This window comes from Magallana gigas, chromosome 9 (genome assembly GCF_963853765.1).
Source record: "Magallana gigas chromosome 9, xbMagGiga1.1, whole genome shotgun sequence".
Taxonomy (NCBI): Eukaryota; Metazoa; Mollusca; class Bivalvia; order Ostreida; family Ostreidae; genus Magallana; species Magallana gigas.
The window spans coordinates 34935847-34959429 of NC_088861.1; the positions used below are offsets into that span (position 1 = coordinate 34935847).

A 23583-nucleotide genomic window follows, 5' to 3' on the forward strand; every position below is an offset into this window, starting at 1 on the left:
ATTATATTATAATTTGGAAATAGTCCCTGCATGCGTGCCTTCTTTAGTATAGAGGGCTAAGGCGTATATCGTCAACGTAAACCAATCATTGGACTTGTACTATGCACCGGTCCGTTTTAGACCTAAATTAATCATTGAATGGCCATCCCTTAACTTTGATCTACAAACTTGATTAGTGTTTTAATTTATTAAATGGCATTATTGCATAATTTGTAAACAATGTGTTATACGTAGGTGTTTATAACGTTTGCAGATGAAATTTAAAATCTATAAGAAATGGTGCCATGCTTTTATGTGTTTTTTTTTTAAAGATTGTCCTGTGGAATTTTGATGAAAAACACGTACGTGCATGTAACTGAAACGCATCAACGCTGAATAAATTAAATGCCATCTCGTGCGCAGATCCAGATTTCTCTTGGGGGGGGGGGGGGGGGTTCTTAAGCACATTTTCGGTAATTTTACCGAATAAATATAAGACATTTTTTTGACACCATACACCCCCCCTCCCTTGGATCCACCAATGTAGCTGCAGAACTGTAGCTCTCCGGGAAAAAAATATTGACAATATTTTTCCCCGGAGAGCTACAGTTCTGCAGCTACCACCAATGCACCTCTACATGTATATGACTTTGGACTCTTTAGGATATAAAAAAAGAAAAAAAAACTTTAAAAAAAAATACTAATGAAGCATATTTTTTTTTATTTAATTATACCTTATGATCAAATATTATAACGTTGATACTGAGGATTGATTTTTTAAAAAATAGGTTGGGGGGGGGGGGGGATATTCTACGTACGAGTTGATTATACTTTAATCTTTCGGAAGTCACCAGAGTTTACACTAATCTTACAGTGACACCCGAATAGCACTCGAAAACTCCACCTGTCGACAGTTTGAGATAAAAAAGAAAATATTAAAATTATCTGCGCTGTGTTATCAAATCAGGAAAGAGTAAACAAAGAATGGAGCAATCACGAACTTTGGCGCAAACTTCGAGAATTCCGAGATAAAAGGGGAAGAAGCGGTGAAATATTTGTGATGAATTGTGTGACTTCTGCGAACTGAGGAACTACCCGTTCATTGTTCATACATGAGGTATGTACCAGTGCAGTGTCTGTTGTCTGATTAACATGAATAATCTTGTGATTTTTTATTTCTACACAAGCCCCTGAGTTGGGAAATGAGAAAACACAAAAGCGCGTGTGATTTTTGAAGCACATAATTTGTGTGTGTAATATAGTGTCACTGTTGAAACTGGCATATTTAGATTATAACAGTGTATTATGATAAATCATGTGTACATGTTAACACTTTTGTTTGTTACAGACATACATGTATATTCTGTTTAACATTAATGTCTTGAATTGACATTGACATTCACACATTGACTGAGGACTATAGAGTAATTGAAATTATTTGTTCCCCGGTGCACTTCACTTGCATGTCACCAGGACTTGCACATGATATATGTAAATTGTTGGTCCTTGCAGTATGTTAATTTATGGTTTATTATTCTTTGATGCATATATATGTTCTTTGGTGCATGTTAGGATGATCTCTCTTTGGAGAACTAAAAGGGAAAAACCGATCTAGTAATATCATCATGATTGTAATCATGTGTTCATCGTTGAGAGGTTGCAGGGTGGAAAAAGCAAATCAGCTCAGACGCTTCTTAATTTCAAAATTTAGTTGTTGTCAGACCTAAGGATGCATTTTATATTAACCACTGGTTGGACTCAGGGGCATGTATACATCCCTGGAGGACAGAATGGATTGGATTGATTTTCACACAGAAAACAGCTGAAAACAGTTGATGAATTTAAGCTGTATAAAAGTAAACTCTCTCATAGTTTCTACATGCATATGCATGTTCATGTATCCTTTGATGTCAATTTTTATTCATTGATGGTACTAATCTTAGAATAATTATGATATCTTAATAAGTGGCATCACTAAAGGACACCTCCATACTGTGACATACTTCCTATTGAAATAATAAGATCACGTATAATTATATAAATGTTTCTTTCCAAAAATTGTTACTAACACTGTGTAGCGCAATGGGTTAGAGCGTTTACTAAGAATCTGTAAGTCATGAGTTCGAGTCCCGCTGGGACTCATTTGTTATTTTTACCTCTCCAAAAATTTTTAAAACATGTTTTGGTCAAATATTGCAAAATTTTAAAGTTCTAAACCAGTGAAAGTATTTTGATTATAATGTACTTTTATCAATCTTAATATCAACAGGTGTCCCATACCAACTAAATACTTGAATAGTAATACCACTTGTCTTTAAACTTACTCTAGGCTAGTTGTCTTTTAGAATATACAGAAACGATCAGACCCAACCTACATGTACATGTAACAGAAAGTAAACCCCAACTAAACCCTTGGTGTCCAAGTAGCGTAGTGGACAATGCACTCGCTTTCACCGCTGCGATCCGAGTTCAATCCCCGTGATCATGGGGATCGACAGTGGTTGTATGTGATAGGGTATGGCGGTCGCCCGCTTGGACACATGGATTCTCTCCGGGTACTCCGGCTTCTTCCCACACCAATGACCCCCTTGCGCTAACATCCATGCCAACGAGAGATATTAATATAAGTTGTAGAACTTGCTTATCAATCGTTGTAAAATAAAGTTCTGGTTCAAACCCTGGGTTTACTGGAGCCGACCCAGAGTAAACCCAAAGTAAACCCAGAGTGGACACAGAGAGTAAACCCAAATCCAAAGTAGACCCCTGAAAGCAGATGCTACAAGTGTATTTGGAATATACAAGGGGTGTGAATTACAGGCATTAAGAGAAAGGAGTAGTAAGAGTTAGAGAAAAGAAATGTCTGCTTCACACTTCATTGCATTAAGTGGACCCCAAATTCAAACCCAGAGTAAACCCAAAGTAAATCCCGAGTGGACCCAATGTAAATCCTGGATAGACACAAATTTTCAAATAGCAGACCCAGAGTAAACCCTGAGGAAACTCCCAAATGTAAACCTGAGGTTTAGTGTGGGTCTGCTCTGGTTTTAGGTTGGGTCTGGTCGGTACTGTATATACTGAAGAAAATAATGCAAGTCTTTAAAGTTGAAAATCAGATAATGATGGTCGCGATATAAGACAAGGTTGAAAATCATATAATGAAACATTTGTGAATAACAAATCATTTTCATCTGAGGTCACAACTACATAATTAGGTATAATTTGGCAGATGTGCTCTGAAGAGTTTTGACATTAGTTTCTTATAATCTCTTATGAATTGTGACAACATACTTACATGTAATAAGAAACTTTATTGTGAACATTGAAAGATATTTCATATCAGAACTACGTACTAGACATATAAGTATTCAATCTTCGTCTGAATAGACCATCACAATTACAATGGATCTTTTTATTCTCTTAATACATAAGTCCTGATAAGAATCTAGCTTGGAGATGTGGTAAAAATAACTTTAATACCCCTAAAACAAAGGACCAGATGTATTAGATGATATTTATGTAATTCCTAATAGAATATTCTCTCAGTTTTAACACAAAAAGGAGACCTGTGATGAAATAAAGGGGTATTTTTGGCCACAGTTTCTACGTCAGCATTGCAATATATGTGCATGTACCGATATCTACCGTCCATAAATAACAAAGCAAATGAAGCATGATTAGCTCGTAAAAGGATTATCTATAATTAATTGCGGTCTTCCAACACCATTGCTGTTGCATGCAGTTTCTTGGGCCTTGGTATTACTTCAATGTTGGTTCACTATTGATCCTACAAGAGAACGCTTCGTCTCCTAACTTCTAGGAATACTTTCCGACTATGTCCAGTGTAAACTGTAAGTAGAAAAGAGGCATTGTACTGTGTAACAGTATTTAGTATACTGAGTTAAGTACATGGTCATTTAATTAGAGATTATCTTTGACTAGGAACCAATTTGTACTTAACACAGTCTATAGAGCACCTGTTTGAGTGCAGGGTCGTTTATTTTAGGGATCAATTTTTAGACCAACCAATTTGTACAACTGATAAATACATGTATACAGTTAGTATATCAACATGGAAACTGCTCGTGGTGGTAACAGGAAAAAAAAGTCTATAAATATGGAAAGAAAATAAAGTTGTTGCCCTTAGAGTAAGATTAATACCACAATGTATGTTAAATGAGTTTATATATATAATGATTGTGTGTTTGCTGTTGTTACAAATAGAGGGCTATATAGGATCAGGACTAATTTGTGGCCCCACTCAAGAGTGTTAGATTACTAATGTGTATTGAGTGAGGAAAGTACACATTAATAGGAGAGCAGGTCCCTGTATACAGCAGCAGGTGACTGTTTACATTCATTCTGAGCTACATATAGTACTATAAGGTAGATTGATACATGGGGCAGTCCCTCGGTGGCTGACCAGCAGATAAATGGTCCATCTGTCAACTACTGTCTAATGTAAGTACTTAAAGCTACTGAACAAAGAAGTCTTCTTCCTGTGTTTCGAAGGCCTTTACCAACAGCTGGTAATATTGTTTACCTTTGATTTATCATCTCAAAAGAAATCTTATCTCACTTTAACCTATTTGTATTTTTAATATTTTTTTTTTCAAATCAATTTATTGTTTATTCATACCTGTTTTATATCTACCGGTATATATAAATATTTATTGTTTGATCGTTATTTTAGTTTTTATTTAATTTGATAACATGTAAAAGAATGATTTTCATAGTTTAATTTAGTTATGATATAATATTTTTTCATTTTTAAATTATTAATTTTTTTTTAATTTTATTTTAAATGATAAAGTAACTTTTGATTTATCATGTGAAAAAAAATAATTTCTCACTTTAACATATTTTTATCCAGTTCTGATTAGAATTGTTGGTACAGTGTATTAAAAAAAAAAGAGGTAAAGTTTAATTTTTATCTTACAAGCCATATTCTTGTGGAAAAGGCCGTTAAGAAGCTTTTTTTGGAGCCCAATTGAATTATTGTCATCCTGTACAAAAATTGATTTGCTATATTCCTTAGAAGAGAAATATTTCCTTTGACAAAAATCAATGTTTTTTTCAAATATTATTTATCATAAAAGTTTAAGTTTTGTGCAGACTTATCATACTAGCAGGTTTTTGCAGCAAAATAAAATTCTAAAAAATACAGCTCATATTGCTTTAAGTGAAGAGAGATTAACAGGCAGTCAACATTTTATGCACTTCTGTGTTAGGTCATTGATCTTGTATTTAAGGTTTTATTTGTTTACTGGCTCTAGTCAGATCCGAATTGAAAAGTGACCTAATATTTGAGAAGTTTTAAGAAATTTAAGAATGAGGTCACTCTGAGGTGTAGAAGTTTCTATTTATCAAGTAAATGTAATTTCACTTGTTTCATGTCACATGTAATTCAAAAATGCCTTGATTTTACATTACTTTATGTACATTGTAAAACATTGCTAGTAATCCTGATTTGTGCTTAGCAGGTCTGAAACTGCATAGAGATTGAGATTTAATTTTTTTTTTTAAATGATAGAAATGTTTAGAATGAGTAGCAGTTGTGTAAAGGGGAAACTCCATTCTATATTTGACCTCAAAGTTGCGCTATTAATTTTTAAAGTTGCAGAGATATCATTAAATTTTGTTAAAGTGTACAATGCACAAAAACATAATTATGAATCTGTATTTAATGTATTGTCAGATATATCAATTTCAACATTTTACTCTCAAAATGAGCAGAACTAACAAAAAAGATAGCAAACTACCCCCCCCCCCCCCAACACATGCACACCTCCTTTTCAATCTCTATCTTGCTGTTATCTCCCACCTACTCTAGGGAGGATGAGGAAATTAGACCAGCCGATTCCTGGGGACAGTAATTAGAATGGTCAGTGGCTCAGAAAGAAGAAGAAGCTAGGGCTCATCACTCTAGAGGAGGTTGACTCTGTGTGTATCTAGGGATGTTAACCCCAGGCAACAGCTGCTGAAAATGACAATGTGGGGAGGGATGTTTGGGGGGGGGGGTTAGATAAATATAAAAAGATTGCACAGACAGCTGTTGGTGACAGTTCCTTTGTTGTGGTATCAGTTGGGGGCTTCAGATATGTTGAATCCCTGAGGTAGAGGCAACTGAACTGATTAAAAGTAATTTTCTGTGGAGTTTTTAATGGTTTCAATTATTGAATAAGAAATGTATGGTGAATCTAGAACTGGGTGTGGAACATTCAGAGTGTTACACACAGAATATCTTGATCGGCCAAAATAATCATTACTGTTTGTTTTTTAATTGCTTCCCACCTCATTGAAATGTAGCCCTGCTGATAAAGTTTTTTTTTTTATATGGAGATTTTTATTTTTTACCAGGTTTTAATTAGTTAACTTCAACTTTGAAACAAAAAATTCATCCCTCCCTCCTTGGTCTAGAAACCAGCAGGCAGCAATTCCAAACACGCATTTCTTTTTAAAAGGCTGTGGCCTTCTCCTGATATCCTAAGTCAATATATTACATGTATATGCACATATGTATTGATGCAGTCTATACATTTTCAATAATCATGGTTTTCTCTTATTTGTCTTAAATTTTAAATCTTCAATTTTATGTATTTAGCAAATTTGCAACTAAATTTTTCAACACTCTAACTTTTTTAAACATATTAATATGCCATGATGAATTTTTAATTTTCTCAATCTCTGACTGATTCAGAAATAGATTCTAGTTGGGTATATATGGTGAAATCTACAGGCATATATGTATAATTGATGGGAACTCTGTGTCCTCAGAATGTCATGTACATAATCCTATTATTTCGGGCTGGCCTTTGCATGGGAAAAAACGATCAGTTTAATACATCAGATTTATGTTGATGTAATTGTATTATACTGTATGCTGAACTATGGCTTTTAAAATTAGGCCATGTTTTGTCACAGATCTTTCAGCAGGATACAGTTATAATTGGACCATTGTCTAAAATCAGAAATGTTTTTACAACTAATTACCCAAAACAGTAAAATGGAGGTTCTGAATTACATTTTGAAATGCAGACAATTTGTCTCCATTTAGAGCAAGTCTACCATTTCGATGTATAACTATTATAAGTGCACCTCTTCGTCCTAGCCAATTAAATACACGAAAGTCTGAATATTGACCACTAAAACTGCATGGGGAGGGGGTAGGGACTTTATAAAAATCCTCTAAAATTACATGATCACCCTATGCAGATTTCTGATGACTTTGCAAATTCATTATGTAAATATGTAAAAGGACTACAACTATACATGCTATAAAGCTTTTTCATCTTCTGATGTAATTGATATTTGCAAAGATAAATTATTAAAACTGTCAATAAAGCATGTTAAAAGGAAAAAAAAATGAGAATTACAATGTAAACCGATAATTCTCCCCCCAAATTACAGATCCGAGGCAAACATTTATAACCCAGTCCACATTTTAAGAGATGCATCGTAAGTATTGTGTCTGCAACAGATAGCAGCATTGATTGGAGGAATCCAGGGATTTATTTGTACAGTGTAAATGAATTTTGTATGCCGATTTGTTTTAAAGCCTGAAAGGCCACACATTTACCACTAAGGTCAATTTTTTTTTCTTCAAACGGAAAATTGATTTTTTTGGTGTGTTCTGTATTCTGTCTGCAACAAATGTTGTGTATTGCAAATTGATGGTAATAATTCTTACTAGGTATATTGAATTATATTTCAAAGGGGAAAAATTGATAATGTTTTTATCTGCAGTTTTATGCTACAATTGGACAGATGATAAAGTTGGCAGTGGAATAAGTATTGTATATATTATTTTAGAGAAAGGACTTCCGATCACGTAATTCACAGTCTCCACCAATTTTGAGGATTGCAGTTAATGATATTCTATTGTGTTAAAAGGCCAACATTTTACTGTTAGATAAATAGTCACCTGGGGTTACCACCAGATCATATAGGGCCTTTTATAATATACCACTGGAAATCTGTGAATCTGTAATAAAAATATTAAGTCAAGTGTGTACTGTGTATAGCGGCAGTTGTTTGGACTAGAACCATTGTGGTGTTTATCATTCAATATTGTTCCGCTGAAGGATAAATGTACTTGAATATAAGGTGGGTTGAAACTGCATGGCCATGTTTCTGATGTGGATGTTTTTCACTAGGTGGTATAGGACAACTCAATAGTGTGTCGTATTATTCATCAAAATAAACATTGAAATCAAGTATAATTTTAAAAATAGTTTAATAGTTTCTTAATTTCCAAATATTAATATTTCTTACCTAACAGCATTATAGCGCCTGACCAGTGGGTTAGAGCATTCACTACGAATCTGTAAGAAATGAGTTTAAATCATGCTTGTAAATATAGATTTTTTACCTTTCAAACAAAATTTTAGAACATATTTTTTGGTCAAATATTGTCAAAATTTAAAAAATCCTTAAGTGGCGAAAAGATTTTAATTACAATTTACATGTACCTTAATACACGTTAATATCGACAAATGTTCCAATATATACCACCTTTGTAGAAGTGGACAGGAAAAGCCTTCATTAGAAATATCCAAGATATTTTGAGGATGTTAACTAAACTGCCTCTCCACTTCTCTAAAGAGAGTTATATATTTTCATGTGTTTTTTTTTTCTTTTCAATATTTTATTGGACTTAAAAATCTTAACATTCTTGAAAAAAAAATTCTTTCTATACTTATTTTTAAGTGCCTTGAACTTTTTGACATATTGTTCAGAAATTACTTGATTAGAGATAATCAGATTAGCCAGTCAGAACTAAACACCTGCAATATGTATTTATTAGCCAAGAATTGCTCTTAATTATCACTGTTAATGAAGACGAATGGATTCCCAGCTTGCTTTGTTCCCCAGAGTTGAAAGATGCTGAACAAACACTGGGTAATGAAATGCCTTCTGGGGATGTTGATTTGTGTATTGGGCAATAATTAACAGAGAGAGAGAGAGAGAGAGCGTTGTTGATTTGTGTATTGACATGTGTATTGAGGAAAAGAGAGCACTAGGCATTATTGAGAATTATGTTATGAATGAATTATCTCCTCGGCTTTACCCCATTGTTACTGGAGGATTTAAAATCATTTAGTGACGGCGTGGTTTAAATGCGTCTAACGGTAGAATTTTCACCCTTCATTGAGTCCCTTCTGTTTAGAGAACCCTTGTGTTATTTTCGCCTTGCCAATACACAAATTTTTTTTTATATTTTTTTTTGTTCCCATTTGGTGAAGGGCTTTTATTCCTGCACTCTGTCTCTCGATCTCTACTATAGCGGTCTCTTTTTGTTGTTTAACGAACAAATTGAGCTTGAAATTGTCTGTTTGATTTTACCCATTGTGAATGACTTCTGAGCCAACTATTTTCGAACTGGGGGCAAGAATTGTGTCAATGAAAGCTATTTTTTTTCCTTCTGGAAACTGTGTCGAAGAGAAATTTTATTCCCGTGGAAGAAAAATATTTATAGAGGAGACATAATTGGAGTTGATCAGCATAAATTTCATGATAATTAAGGTAACTTTTGAATTAACATGTTCATTTTTTACATAATGACCATTTAATTAAATTAATAAGGGTTTGAAAATTTGAAATATCATGATTTTACAAGTGCATGGTTTTGAATGTTGAATCAACAGAGAGTATAATAATTGATTTATTTGTTTAAGTTATTAATGCAGTTAATAGAAATGGTAACAATCGTTGTAACCATGAAGGACCCAGTGTTTAGAGTGATGCTGCAAGCACTTTTCTTCTAGCTCAAAATATTTTCATTGATTAATTTAAAAGTACTATTCATATTTTACAATACTTATTGAATATAATGATCTGATAAATTATTCTTTTGAAAATAATGATAAAAGTGCATGAAGGGGTAGTTTTGAGAACATTTTGATATAAAATGTATATTAATGGGTCATTTTCAATGTTTTGATGATTGCTGGCCCCCACTTTCCCCCACCCCACTGACGTGCCCCCTAAAAAAAAGGGAAGGGGGGGGGTGGCTAGTCAGTAAATCATGCTATTATGTATACATGTATAATAATTGTTTTTTGTGAATCCACTTTACATTTAGTACATGCCAGTAACTGCATGAAGAAGATTATCTCTTTGTCTTTAATTAATCAATTCATTATAAAAAGGCCTCCTCAATATTATAAAGATGCTTAGATGCCTGTTAACTAACCTAGAAAGGTCCTGCTGAGAATTGGAAATTTATGTATTCTTGAGTTTCTCTAAAATTAGACCTCTTGTGATTTATTTGTGTTATCATTAAAACTCTGTCATGTTACAGTTCGCACTTAAAACCATCCAGTTGCTGAAGATCAGAAAAAGAAAAGAAGCTGATGTGTAAAATGAAATAATTAATAGGAACTATTAATTTCTTGTGCTTGGTTATTTTAAGACCTAATTTGTTATTTAAAAAAAAAAAATTCCTGAAGCGTTTTATATTTACAACAAAGAATAAACTTCACAAGCCTGCATGCAAAACAAGTAGAAAAAACCCATACCCTCAATATTGTCTTATTACCAGCACTTGCCCCCCCCCCCCCCCAAAAAAAAAAAAAAAAAACTTTAATGGTAAAATTTGAAGAAAAAAAAAATTGACAGAAATTAATCACTTTAGCAACTACATGTAGATTGTGTAGACACCTGAATTGGCTAACTTCCTCTCATTAAGTAAATACATGAGAATGAGAAAATTAACAGTAAATTAATTAGTGTTTAAAGTACAGTCATGAAGTGCTGAGGGTTTGTGCCATGCATTCGCATGCCCAAAATCGTTTAACAGAGTAAATCAGATGTGAAGCTCCTGAATGAACGCTTTACATGTCAGTTTGACAGTTGTCAAAATAAAACTCAACTCGTAAAAAAGAAAACATTTGATAGAACATAACCAAATCAGATTAAGGGAGATATTTTTTGTCTTTTCAAGTATATCAGGTATCGCATCTCTCTGCCAATCTCTGTTAGCCCATTGTGCGCAAATATGTAGCCCAAATTTCGAGGTGTCGCAATTAATATGGAATACCTATGTCCCCGTGACGTCAGCCAAGAAAGCACGCAATTCGTTGGTTTTTTAAAACCCTTTTGGGTCAATAAGGCCAAATTCTGATCCAAATATAATTCCATTCAGTCTATTTAAATGCAGTCGCTGTGCAGGATTAAGTTTTACTTAAGGTTATATAATAGCCTTTCAAGTATTGTTTTAATATTTAAAACACGCAATTTTAATTGCCCACATACAGTGGCGTTCAATAGAGACATATCAATCAAGTGTTTATATTGCTGCGTATTAATAAGGATGAGCCTCGACTGATAACAAAGATCTAGTTCTTTTAAACGTTTTGTATTCGAAGCCGGGCTGACTTGTATCGGCATGGGTCAGATGTTTCTGATCTTTCCGGGCGTTTTACAGATTTATCTAATGACTGCCTTTGTACAAGGAAATTGACGGTCTGCCAGAGTATAAGTCAATGATTTCATTTAATAGAGAACACCAAGGGTTGGTTTTTTTTTTCTTTTTCTTTCTTTCTTGCCCTCTTGGGGGGATTGTGAAGCCATCATTGTAATCGACGGAAAATTGAAACCTAGGAGGCCTTGTTAAGGCGAATTAAGTTTCCAAAAACGGAATCTGGAAGTTTCGGGAAAAAAACAGTTAGGCCGCTATTGATTGTATTAATATCGGATTCTTTGTCTCTCTTGTCAATACAAAGCATGCAATATCCCTGGACCTGATAGAATCTATGTTCATCATTATATTGTCTGGGCGAGACAGCAATCATATTCAGGAAATGTATCTGGAAATTGTCAGTTTATCTCGCACATAACGCCAGTCAGTTATGTATTTTTGACCCAACTTCAAGCATTTCATAACGGACCCCACAGGGTAGCATTGTTGAAGTAACTGTAACTGATGCATTTCTCAGGTAAGCTAGATGTAGAAACTAAAAAAGCTCTGATAATGAGAATGGAAATTAAGTCCTGGGTCAGACAGTATAATTTGGTTAACTGAGAATTTCAGTTCTTGCATTAAATTTTTGAAATCTTCAAGAATTGAAGGAGACTGGCTTGAAATATTTGATGGAGGTTTGTTTGCCTAATTGGTCTTCACCTGGTTTTTTTCTACTGTGTTAGAAGCATGGCCTCTAACTGTCAAACTAGATTCTTTTTAATGAACATTTGCAAATTGTAACACAATGAAAATGTGTTAGAATTGTGTGAATGCCAGATCTCTCTCTCTCTCTCTCTCTCTCTCTCTCTCTCTCTCTCTCTCTCTCTCTATTAAATATACTTCGAGATGAAAGTAAATTGTGTATAAGAATGTAAATTTCTCCTGATGATAAAATTTATGAATGAATATCTATTCCTTTCAGCATTTCTGTAAGCTACTATCTGCTTGTAACAAATTAAATTTCAGAGTTCACACTTAGTGTCCTCTTTATCATCATGCAGGCACCTAAAAACCCCTCTGAACTCTGAAAAAAAATAATTATGATTTATAACCACCCCCCCCCCCCCCCCCCCCTAATTTTTGAGGTTTAAAAGATTGATTACATCAGCTTATGTCTAACCGTGAGGTGCTGATACGTATTTATTAGGCTAACCATTTTTATTTGAACTTCGTAAAGAACTGGGATGAAAAGCTTTCTGCAAACAGGAAGTCGCTATTAACGTTTTAGAAAGAAGATCATCACTCGCTGATATCTGTGTAATTTGGCTGATAGCAGGAATTGTTTGACTATAAGTCTTGTTCGTTTACACAAATTACCAGCAACTGTAGCTTGTTATGCTCAGGGAAGTTTACATTGTGTTGACAATGAAATGATGCAGGCTGCTTTCTTAATCTCTGGCTGTACAGATAACAGGTTATTATTATACCCAGGTACTTGCAAACTGAGAGTTGTGAAATCCTTGTATTATATCAATCTCTCTGTTATTCTTTAATTTCATTTAAAGAATTTTTTTTGGAATGAATAGAAAATTTGAAATTATTTGGATTTGTTCTTATATATCTGTTTAAAGGTGTTAAATGTTTTTGTTGTGTAATGGTGGTATGAGGAGAGCTGTTCTCGTATTAACTCAGTGATTTGAATGAAGATTATGTTTATTGGAAAAAAAGGTTTTGTTGAATATGCTGCTGCATTTATTTTGGACTGTCTATTTGATGTTATAGTTAATGCACAAGTTGGTGGAAAGAGAAAGGGGAGGGGGGTGCATGGCTGGTGTTATTAAAAATGAATTAGGGAGATGATACTAGCTAGGAAAGCAAAATTAATATATTTGTTCATATTTTTTCAGTGTGAACTGTAGCCATGGAGCAACTGGAGAAGTTTCAGATCATCTTCAACAATCCGTCTGCCATCTACAATGCCGGTGACACAGTGTATGGGTATGGCTGGGCAGTGTTCAAGGAACCTCTACACGTACAGAGTAAGTACATGTGTACAGAGTAAGTACATGTGTACTAAGGTCGGGGAAATACAGTTTATGTACAGAGTAAGTACCGGTACATGTGTACTAAGGTCACGGGGAAATACAGTTTATGTACAGAGTAAGTACATGTGTACTAAGGTCACGGGGAAATACAGTTTATGTACAGAGTAAGTACATGTGTACTAAGGTCACGGGGAAATACAGTTTATGTACAATGTGATTGTGGTGATCCAAAGTAAATTAGTACAATTTTTTAAGTGGATCGAGTGTCAAGATCAGTTTTTTCTGTGCATTATGGATGTAATTAATTCAGTGAACTGTACTAAGAGAGGGGAACATTTCATCAAAAGTCATTCATTCAGCTGTTTTCAATGTAAAGAGTCAAGGTCACAAAAAATCTTTGAATTAAGGAAGGTAAAAAAATCAATTCTATCATTTTCAGATGTCTCATTACAAAGAGTTTATATGCTAGGGTGATTGACCTAAAACATATGTATAAATGGAGGGGAAGGTATCAATTATGTCTGGTTCAGCTGTTCCGGGTTATCAAGGTCAAGGTCATTCAAACTTCTTTTATAATGGAGGTGTGATTAAGTTGTCTCAACTGTGAAGTTAACTCAAACAGAATTCTGACATCGACAAAATGAGCACTCTTAATGTAAATGAAGGGGAAGAAGTGAGGAGGGGAGGGGGGATTGTATTATAATTATGTTGTTGTTTTTCAAGTTTGACAAAGAGTTTGCCAAGGTCATTACTTTGTTTAAGAAGTAAAAGTAATGAATACCTGATATTTCTGTGTTTCCCTGTCATAACAACTAATGATTATCAGCTTTCTTTGATCCTAAGGAGAAATCTGATTGGGCCGTAAGCACCAAATTCTTAAACTCAAGGTCATTTTTCCTCTGCTTTGAATGCAAATTCATTTTTGTGGAAAAAGAACATAAGTACTTTGAATTGTGAAAAGAAAAAAATTGCTTGCCCCTGAAGCATCTGTTTATGACATTGTCAGCATAGATTTTTTTTTTAGAAAATAATCTGCAGCTGCATTGTCCGTTCAATTAAAAACATTTCAGATCTATGTAATATTGGACAACGTGTACATACATGTGATTATGTCTAACCAATAACTTTCAAAAGGAAAAGTAATGGCAGTTCCTTAAGTACTTTTTGACCAGACGGTGTGTCATGGCCTTCACCCAAGTCTTTGAACAAGTTCAAGGTCACTGAGAAAATCTCCTGTTATTGAAAAATAACAGGAAGCTAATGCGTGAGATAAAGATTGCCTTAATGACCCAAACAGTAATTTATTGGACTTTTATTGACTCATATTGTATGTTTATTAGTAATCCACCATTGGATTGGCTTTTGGTGACAGCTGTGTGTATTGAAGTTATCCACTATAGCATTGACTTTTGTTGACAGCTGTATGTATGGAGGCCATTGGTGAGGCGCGTGTGGAGTGGATGAGTTCCAGTGACATCCAGGCGTCGGATGAAGAAGTGTTCAACTACACAACAGTCCTTCCCATCAAAGGTAAGGTAAACCCCCTGAACCCCTGCCAACTCCAACTCCCAACCCTCCGCCCCAACTTCTTCATTTTAATGCTCTCTCAACCTCCAACCTTCAGCCTTGCCTCCTCAACCCCAGCCTCTCAATCCCAACCATCAACCGCATTATTGTGTCCCTGTTTGCCATCATACCTCCATTCACTTATGAGCAAGGTTAATGATCCAAAGTTTCTTTGATTTCTTGTAATAATTTTGAAAATGACAATAAAATTTGAAAAAAAAAGAAAAGATTAATGATCCATTCTCCTGTTTGGCCCCACTATATTTATAAGCTCTACTAATGTGACCCCAAATCTACTGTGGAATCGTTTTTATTCGTTAGGGTCAATGTTTGTGAGTAGCTAAAATTTTCCTGGTTCATGGGGGACATAATTTCGTTGGTATTGTAATCAGGACAATTTTGATAAATATTAAAACAAATGATGGTGTATAGCTTCAAAGGGATGTAAATTTGTGGGCAAGGGTTACCCATGAAAACCACGGATATTGGTCCCCCACAAACAATGATAATTCCACAGTAATCGAACACACTTCATTTAACCAGTCTGCACATATACAGGGGTAATTACAATTTTGTAATTTTTTCAGGTGAGGACAAGAACAGTCAGGGTGCTATGTTACATGAGGGTTCTCACTACTTCCCGTTCGAGTTCACGCTACCGTCTCATCTTCCATCGTCTTTCAAGGGTAAACACGGTCGTCTGCGATACTTTGTCCGGATGACGATCTGTACGTCGGGTGGCCCACATCCGACACGCACCAGTAAATTCGGAGTTCAGGGGTCACTTGATCTGAATGGGGAACCTAATGCCGCTGTAAGTACCTATCAATAGGTGAAGGTATAAGAATATTAAGTACTGAAGTGCTGCATAAACTTACGTCTGATTTTCTATGATATTAAGTATCTAAGATAAGTTATTATTAACCTTGCAGCTTTAAAATGAATCCCACTTTTCATTGTCGCAGCATAAAATGTATTCCATGGCTTAAGTTCTGTCAAAAGTCAGTGTTAATCAAAGAATAACCACTCTATTAAATGACATTGAACTACTTTATCTTAATCAAATTCAAGTTGTACGATTCTAGGCTTTTTCTTTCAATATGGTACGGACAGAAAAAAATGTGCTAAGCAATATTCTTTTCCGAGGTACCTGGTAATTATACAAACTTATATTAAGGACTCTCTAAGATAGAGATTGTAATTATGAAACTTAATATATATTTATTTTTTCAGCTTTCGGTAGAGAATGACACATTTGAGCCCCTGGGGTCTTGGTGCTGTGTATCGGGGACGGTGACCGCCAAGCTTCGCTTGGAGAAGAAGGGCTACACAGTGAAGGAATCAGTCCCCGTGTGTGCCGAAATCAAAAACCTCAGCAGTCGACGAATTAGCTCAACATCAGTCTCGTTGATACAGGTAATAAATATAGATTTTAATGATAATGTTCAATGTTAATCATGTTATTCAGTTATAGATTAAAGATCTTGGTATTTAGAATGAAAAAAAAAATAATTATTATGATTTTTTCTATCTTAATGTTGCAATGTTAGTCTAAATTGTTAATTGATACAGCAAGTGAATGTGAAATTGTAACGATATTTATGGTTAGCATTAAATTTAACACTGTAATTGGATTTGATGAGATTGCTTCCAAATAGCCTTAGCTATAGTAAAAAATTATTCATACATTGTGCGGATTTTTAGCTCTGATTATATTGTGCCTTAATTAAAATTCTTCTTATTAAAATAATTAGAAAATTCTCAAAGTTTTTGGCTTAGTTAGAGTTCAAGTGCTCCCTTAAAAAATATGAATGTTCACTCTAATAGTTTGATTGATTTAAAAAAGATTTAGATGTAACCATAATGTTGCCAAAAGTACACTGCTCTTATGTCTTCTTGTGATCAATCATTTCAAGATATGTGTTTTTAAATGTGTGTATTAAAGGGGCAATGCGAGTTGAATTCGTAACAAAGAGACCCACTTGACTTGTTCAACTCTTAGATACCTATTTATTATGTAACAGTTCAGCTAGATTTTGGAAGTAAGACACATTTTGCAATTACCAGTACAGGGGGCTAGCACAATGGAGTTTTTATGTAGAATTTATGTTTTATGTTGATGGCATTGTTCTAGTTCTGAAAGAGGTTGTTGACTTTTTAATGTTATAGAACCATTTGGCACTGCCATGATAATGAAAGGAAAAGAGGGTTTGTTTTATAAATAGTCTGATCATTAACCAAGTTCTCCTTTGTGTTTCCTGAATGTTTATGTTGCAATAACTCTAAATTTTTATTGAAGGAAGAATTTGTTTCATACTAGCAGTTGAAAAGAACTCTTGAGTGCAGTTTTGAATGGTTAAAGGGAAGAAAATCCTTAAAGGAGAGTGATAAAAGAATTTTCTCAGAGGGTTTTCATACAAGTAGTTGAAATGAACCTTTGAGTGCAGTGTTCAATAGTTAAAGGGAAGGAAATTCTTAAACTAGTCTGATAAAAGAATTTTCTCAGAAGATGGTGCAAAAAAGTAACTTAATTGTTGGATTATTGTAGCTTGAGATGTTTAGTATTTCTTTCAGTCTGCTATTTCTCTAACAGGTCCCACTGCTCAAAGGGATTTTCTCTCATGAAAAGAACTCAACAACTTAATCTCCTAATTTGTTTCCAATATGCAATGCATTTGTTGCACTTCTGACGAAGCAGTTGATGTTGCATTCATTAGTTTTCTTTTCTTAACAATAGTTTGAACATGTTTTCAAGGAGGTTGAGACTTCTAATGTATTCTAGCTTGCAATAGGTCATTGATCAGTTAGTTTTGATCATAAAGAAAATTTGATATAGTTACTCATGTTACTGTACGTTGTATTTTATTTTGAATTTTTTTTTTCAATTCTGAAATATATAGAATTTTTTTTTTTTTAAGATTTTAAACTATAGTTTTAATTTTTTTTGTCTTTTGTAGAATGTGACCTACTATTCATACCGAGGCCGATTTTCCGAAACAACCAAACTGGTGACCATTCATAAAGGTGGGGTGGGGCCGCGGGGGAAACAGACGTGGCAGAAAGAGCTCCTCAGTATCCCCACCACCCCACCCTCCCATCTCCACGGCTGTAAAATTATAGATATACAATACTGTATAGAGGTACGTAAACAGGCTGTAAAATCATAGATATACTTAAATGTATAGAGGTATGTTAACAGGCTGTAAAATCATAGATATACAATACTGAATAGAGGTATGTTAACAGGCTGTAAATCATGGATATACTTTGATGTATAGAGGTATGTTAACAGGCTGTAAAATCATAGATATACAATAATGTATAGAGGTACATAAACAGGCTGTAAATCATGGATATACTTTAATGTATAGAGGTATGTTAACAGGCTGTAAAATCATAGATATACAATACTGAATAGAGGTATGTTAACAGGCTGTAAATCATGGATATACAATACTGAATAGAGGTATGTTAACCTGCTGTAAATCATGGATATACTTTGATGTATAGAGGTGTGTTAACAGGCTGTAAAATCATAGATATACTATAATGTATAGAGGTACGTAAACATGCTGTAATATCATAGATATACAATAATGTATAGAGGTATGTTAACAGGCTGTAAAATCATAGATATACTTTAATGTATAGAGGTATGTTAACAGGCTGTAAAATCATAGATATACTATAATGTATAGAGGTATGTTAACAGGCTGTAAAATCATAGATATACTTTAATGTATAGAGGTATGTTAACAGGCTGTAAATCAAAGATGATATACTTTAATGTATTGAGGTACATAAACAGGCTGTAAAATCATGTATATGAAATGTTGTGTAGTGCTTTGTGTATCATATGTACTGTGAAATCATTAAAATTCGTGGGGACCAATTTTCGTGGATTATTTAAATTTTACAGGTTCGTGGGGACGTAATTTCGTGTATTTTCTTATACATACAAAAGGACTATGACTTTATAGCCCTAATTTATTAATTCGTGGGGATGTTAATTCGTGGATAAGAGGTGGCCACGAATTCCATGAAAATTGAGCCACCACGAAATCTAATGATTCCACAGTAATGTCTTACATTCATGTAAATGACACTGTATAGATACACATGTATCACATAAAGTTGTGTAAAGGATGCTCGGTTATACTGTCATTGACTAAAGGGACACAACTCAATGATACTTTCATTACATGCATTACATTGCTGGACTTTTTACTCATCATCAAAAGAGGAATATACAGCTGATCTAATAATATATAGACTTTGCTTAGGGTTTAGGGAGACAACTCCCTGAAACTTTTAATAAAGCAACATTGCTGGCATTTTTACATATAAATTAAATGATAAATATACAGTTTTGATATATCATAAACTTAAGACATTAGGAAGGAGATTGACTCAAATTAAAAAAAAAAAAAATGTAATCCACTTAATTGCAAGAGTTTGTTTTCTTTTTGTATTGCAGTTAGCTATCAATAGAATACCCTCACTGGCATTTCTACATACAAATTAAATGATAAATATACAGATTTGATATTATATAGACGTTATTAAGGGGATTTACTTTAACTAAGAAATGTAATTGCATGAGTTCTTTTTATTGTTACAGTTGGCTATCAAGCCGTCAGGGTTTGGTAGGAAGGTCAAGATCCCGGTGGACATCACAATTGGCACGGTGCCAATCCAAGAGCCCCAGACCCAGAAGACGTCTTACCACCCCCTCCCGTCCATAGTCAAGGATGACGTAATCCCCTTCCCGTTCTTTGAGCTCGGGAGAAGTCCTAGTCAGTTAATAAGTCAGTACATGCTTCCGACGGCCCCTCCCTGGGAAGAGGATGACGATATCCCATGATTCCTGTAATTTCCTGGTATTTTTAAAGATCTTGATATTTATAGAAATTACAAATAAAATTCTATAAACTCACACTGATGCTTAATCATAATGCATGTAAAAGGGTAATTTATATTAATATACAACTTTTTTATAAAAGATATTGTTATTTATTTTAGTTTTTCAAATTAAATAAAAAGAAACATCTAAAAACTCATAGTGATGCTACATGGAGGTGATAATAGTGATCTAAAATATTTTTCTGTTCTGTTTTTATATAGTTTAAAAACCTAACATATAGTTCATGATTCAAATTGTATTTTGCAGATTAGAATTTTTTAATGCAGTGGCAAGACATCGATTATCCAAAGTAAGATTGTAACATCTGTATATCTGTTGTGTTGCCTTGGAAACTTCAGGAGCTCTTAGAACTATCAGGGACCATGCAGTCATGATCAAATGCACAGTTATGTGATGCCATATTGAAAAACAGACAAATGGAAAGATGTCCATTTTTTTTTCGATTACTTACTTAAAATGTTAAGAGACTCAAAGGAGCAGGCTGATACTTGGATCTGATAACCTTGACATATTCATTGTACAAGTTAATTTGTACATTTGGTTATGTTAGTTATGTTGATTTTTTATCAAAATCATCGTTGTTCAAAAACATTGTTTTTCACTCCAAAAAATGTACAGAATTAATGTGTGATGATGAGGAAGGTTTTATATCCCAAATACAAGTGCTAAGTCTATGCTATTTTTAGAATGATTATTATAGAATTATATATTATGCTTGTACATGTATGTAAGATTATGCAACATTTGTTGATTTCAGCAAAATTTGCGTTTGTCAATGTAAAAAAACACAAAAGACTGATAAAACTTAGAGATGTAACAATCTGTTCCTTGCTTTGATAGGTTTTTCATAACGTGTATTCCGGTATTTTGAAATGAGTACATATAACATTGAGAAATTGATTGTTCCGAGGGATTGTACATGTAGATAGACTTGGATGGGTGTGAGAGACTTAATTAGTGTTAAAGTAACTTTAAAAAGTATTATATATACCATATGCAACTTTCACCAAATTGTTAGTAAAGGCTTTAATAATTTGTGCATTACTTGATCATTTCAACACATGATTTATATAAAACATAATACCATAGAAATGTGATTAAAAAAGGTAAACAAGAAACACGTGTTACACAGAAACTGTCTTTAAGATAACATTTTAGTTTATGTTGAACCATTTGGTTTTGTTTATTTTTTGCAAAATACTTTTCACATTGTCAATGTATTTTGATAAGGTCACAAATTCACAACAAAATTATTCAAAATTTTTTATTAAGTGAAGTTTTTTTTTAAATGCAGAAATGTTTCCTCATTGCTTTGTATCAAATCTCGAAAGGCGACTTCATAATCTCAAGTATCCTGAAAATGAGGAAGACATGATTTTTTGCGTGCAAAGATTTATTTATTTTTGTATTCCTGTGGTATATACTGAGTATACACAAGCTATCAATTCCCAGATTAAAGTGCTAAATGCATAGACTGCAGATTTTAGTATTTTAAAATGGTTTTATATTTTATGTGGATTCTGTCCTACACTAGATAGATTTACAAACCATTCATGTGTTCACTGGGGAAAGAAGGTGAAATCTCAGAGCAAGAATTCTCAGTGCATCTCAAAATCAACATTTCATCAGCTGGTTCCTCTGATTTCATTTTAACACCCCCAACTTTTGTTATAATCTTGAAATTATTTCCATAATGCAATTTTTACTTTTCATGTAATACCAAAGCAGATTTGTCATACAACTTCATATTGTTTTTCTCCATCCTACACATTTTATCAGAGCTAACCTGAAAAATTTACAGCTTTTTTAAGCTCATTAATTTTGTTGTAGATTTTATTTGTGGTTAGTAATATGACATGAGATTTTGGGGTTTTTTCTTTACATGTTGTTCAGTTTTTTAAAATCATCAAATCTTCATCACATAAAAACTTTTTATGTTTTGTTATTGTTCATAAAAAAAACCCCTGTTTTTATACTATTTTTTTATACCAATTGTCAAAAACCCTGAATATTTTGGTTGTATTTTTCTCTCCATCTTTAATTATATACATCAGTCACCACCATTTTGATGAGTTGTTTTACACAGAATGCAGGGTATGTTACTTACAAACTGAAACTGTACAATCAGATACGATCACCCAATATGCAAAAAAGTCATGTTTCTATGGAAACAGGATAGATGATACCACAGTATTATTAACAGTCTGATCAACAGAATTTGGGTTTACCCCAAAAATGCAATTTTAATTTTCCAAACAATGATATTGTTGGTCAAACAAGTACTTGTACATGTCTACGGTGTACATGTAATTAAGTGTAAAGTGTTTTACATTTATTACTGGTGTATTATGAAAAGATTTGCCATGCAAATGCTTTTTGAAATTAACCATTCACATGTTTTATTCCTGATTTTAAAAATGCTATGTAAAAGCTTTATGGCTTTGGAGATGCAATTATATACCGGTATATAGGTGGGTTGAGTAAGGCAGTTTAATCCAATATTTTGTAAAATGTAATTTCGCTGTTGAAAAGCACATAGAATAAATTTTTAATCAAGAAATAGTGTAAAGTGTAAATATTGAAAGCAGAAACAGTGTAAAGTGTAAACTTGTTTCAAACACATGGTACCTGTCATGTGTAATATCATTTTTTGAAAAGAAAAAAAAAACTCAGCAAGATTTTACACGAACCAAAATTTCGCATGAATTTAGAAATGTGCGTTGAATTTATAAAGTTACTCTAAAGTCTCACTAAAACCTTTCTTTAGATTGAAATTAGTGAAAATTATTTTGCTGCACTATAAATGCATTGATGAATAGTATTTTTGTTCAATCTAAACCATATTCTTTTCATCAGAAATAATTCATGTGTATTTTATATATTTCCCTTTTTCTCTCTATTTTCTGCCTTTACTTTTGCCTTACAATGAAATTCAGGGCTTATGTTTACTGTAAAACCTTTATATTAACAATTTTGTCATTTTAAAAATATGTTTACAAGTGCTCATTTTGTTATATTTTAATTTCTTTTTATTTTAGTTTGACAAATACATTGTACACACCGTTGATTCTGTTGTGATTCTGTTCATCCATTCAGTCCACTACATATGCTGGTACATGTATGTGTATGTTTTCTGTACGTTTGTATGTTTGATTTTGTATCTGTGTATGATACGGTACACGTGTTGATGAAATAATTAACAATTAAAGATTAAAGAAATGCAATGTCTTGTGTGTTTGTCATGCGTTATATTGAGTCAGTTCAAAGTGTTACTGATTCTGAGACACCTCTTGGGAATTGTATAATATAGTCAAACTTCGTTATCTCGATCTAGATGGGCCTGTTTAAAAACTTCTAGATAACAGATTATTCGAAAAATCGATGGTAAAATACTTAAAAATATAAGTGGTTGGGACTTTCGAGATATCGAAGTTCAACTGTACATGCATGTACACATAATTTTACTAGGGATAAATTGAAATAGAGACCACTATTTAGGTTATAAAATGACAATTTCGTTTCATTTTTTGACTATAACTTTGTTACTACTTTGTGGTCATTTTGTTTAGGGAAATAAAAAACATACAAAAATCTGAGTTTAAAGGCTAAAGCTTGTGAAATATAATGAACCAAGATCTATAGCAAGATTTTGAAAAGGTGAATAATTC

At 33.4% G+C, this 23583-nt stretch overlaps 1 protein-coding gene across 9 annotated transcripts; it reads left to right on the top strand.

The window, feature by feature from the left end:
- The first annotated feature begins 848 nt into the window (after positions 1–848).
- Positions 849–22431, top strand: LOC105320312 (arrestin domain-containing protein 17). Of its 9 annotated transcripts, none has more exons than XM_066070696.1 (8): positions 849–1096; positions 13288–13419; positions 14845–14955; positions 15579–15805; positions 16225–16407; positions 17949–18131; positions 19613–19871; positions 20162–22431. In XM_066070696.1, the coding sequence occupies exons 2-7, from the start codon at positions 13302–13304 to the stop codon at positions 19853–19855; spliced, it is 1065 nt and encodes a 354-aa protein (XP_065926768.1). In that variant the 5' UTR covers positions 849–1096; positions 13288–13301; the 3' UTR covers positions 19856–19871; positions 20162–22431. The 9 variants fall into 9 exon arrangements, with proteins under 9 accessions (XP_065926768.1, XP_065926776.1, XP_065926771.1 ...); XM_066070704.1 differs by having other exon boundaries at positions 19613–19860; XM_066070699.1 differs by lacking the exon at positions 849–1096 and adding an exon at positions 3629–3827.
- Positions 22432–23583: the final 1152 nt, after the last annotated feature.

Coding starts and splice junctions, on each gene's coding strand:
- LOC105320312 (XM_066070696.1), top strand. CDS start 13,302: ATGGAGCAACTGGAGAAGTTTCAGATCATCTTCAACAATCCGTCTGCC. Junction 13,420..14,844: donor GGAACCTCTACACGTACAGA/GTAAGTACATGT, acceptor TTTTGTTGACAG/CTGTATGTATGGAGGCCATT. Junction 16,408..17,948: donor CATCAGTCTCGTTGATACAG/GTAATAAATATA, acceptor TGTCTTTTGTAG/AATGTGACCTACTATTCATA.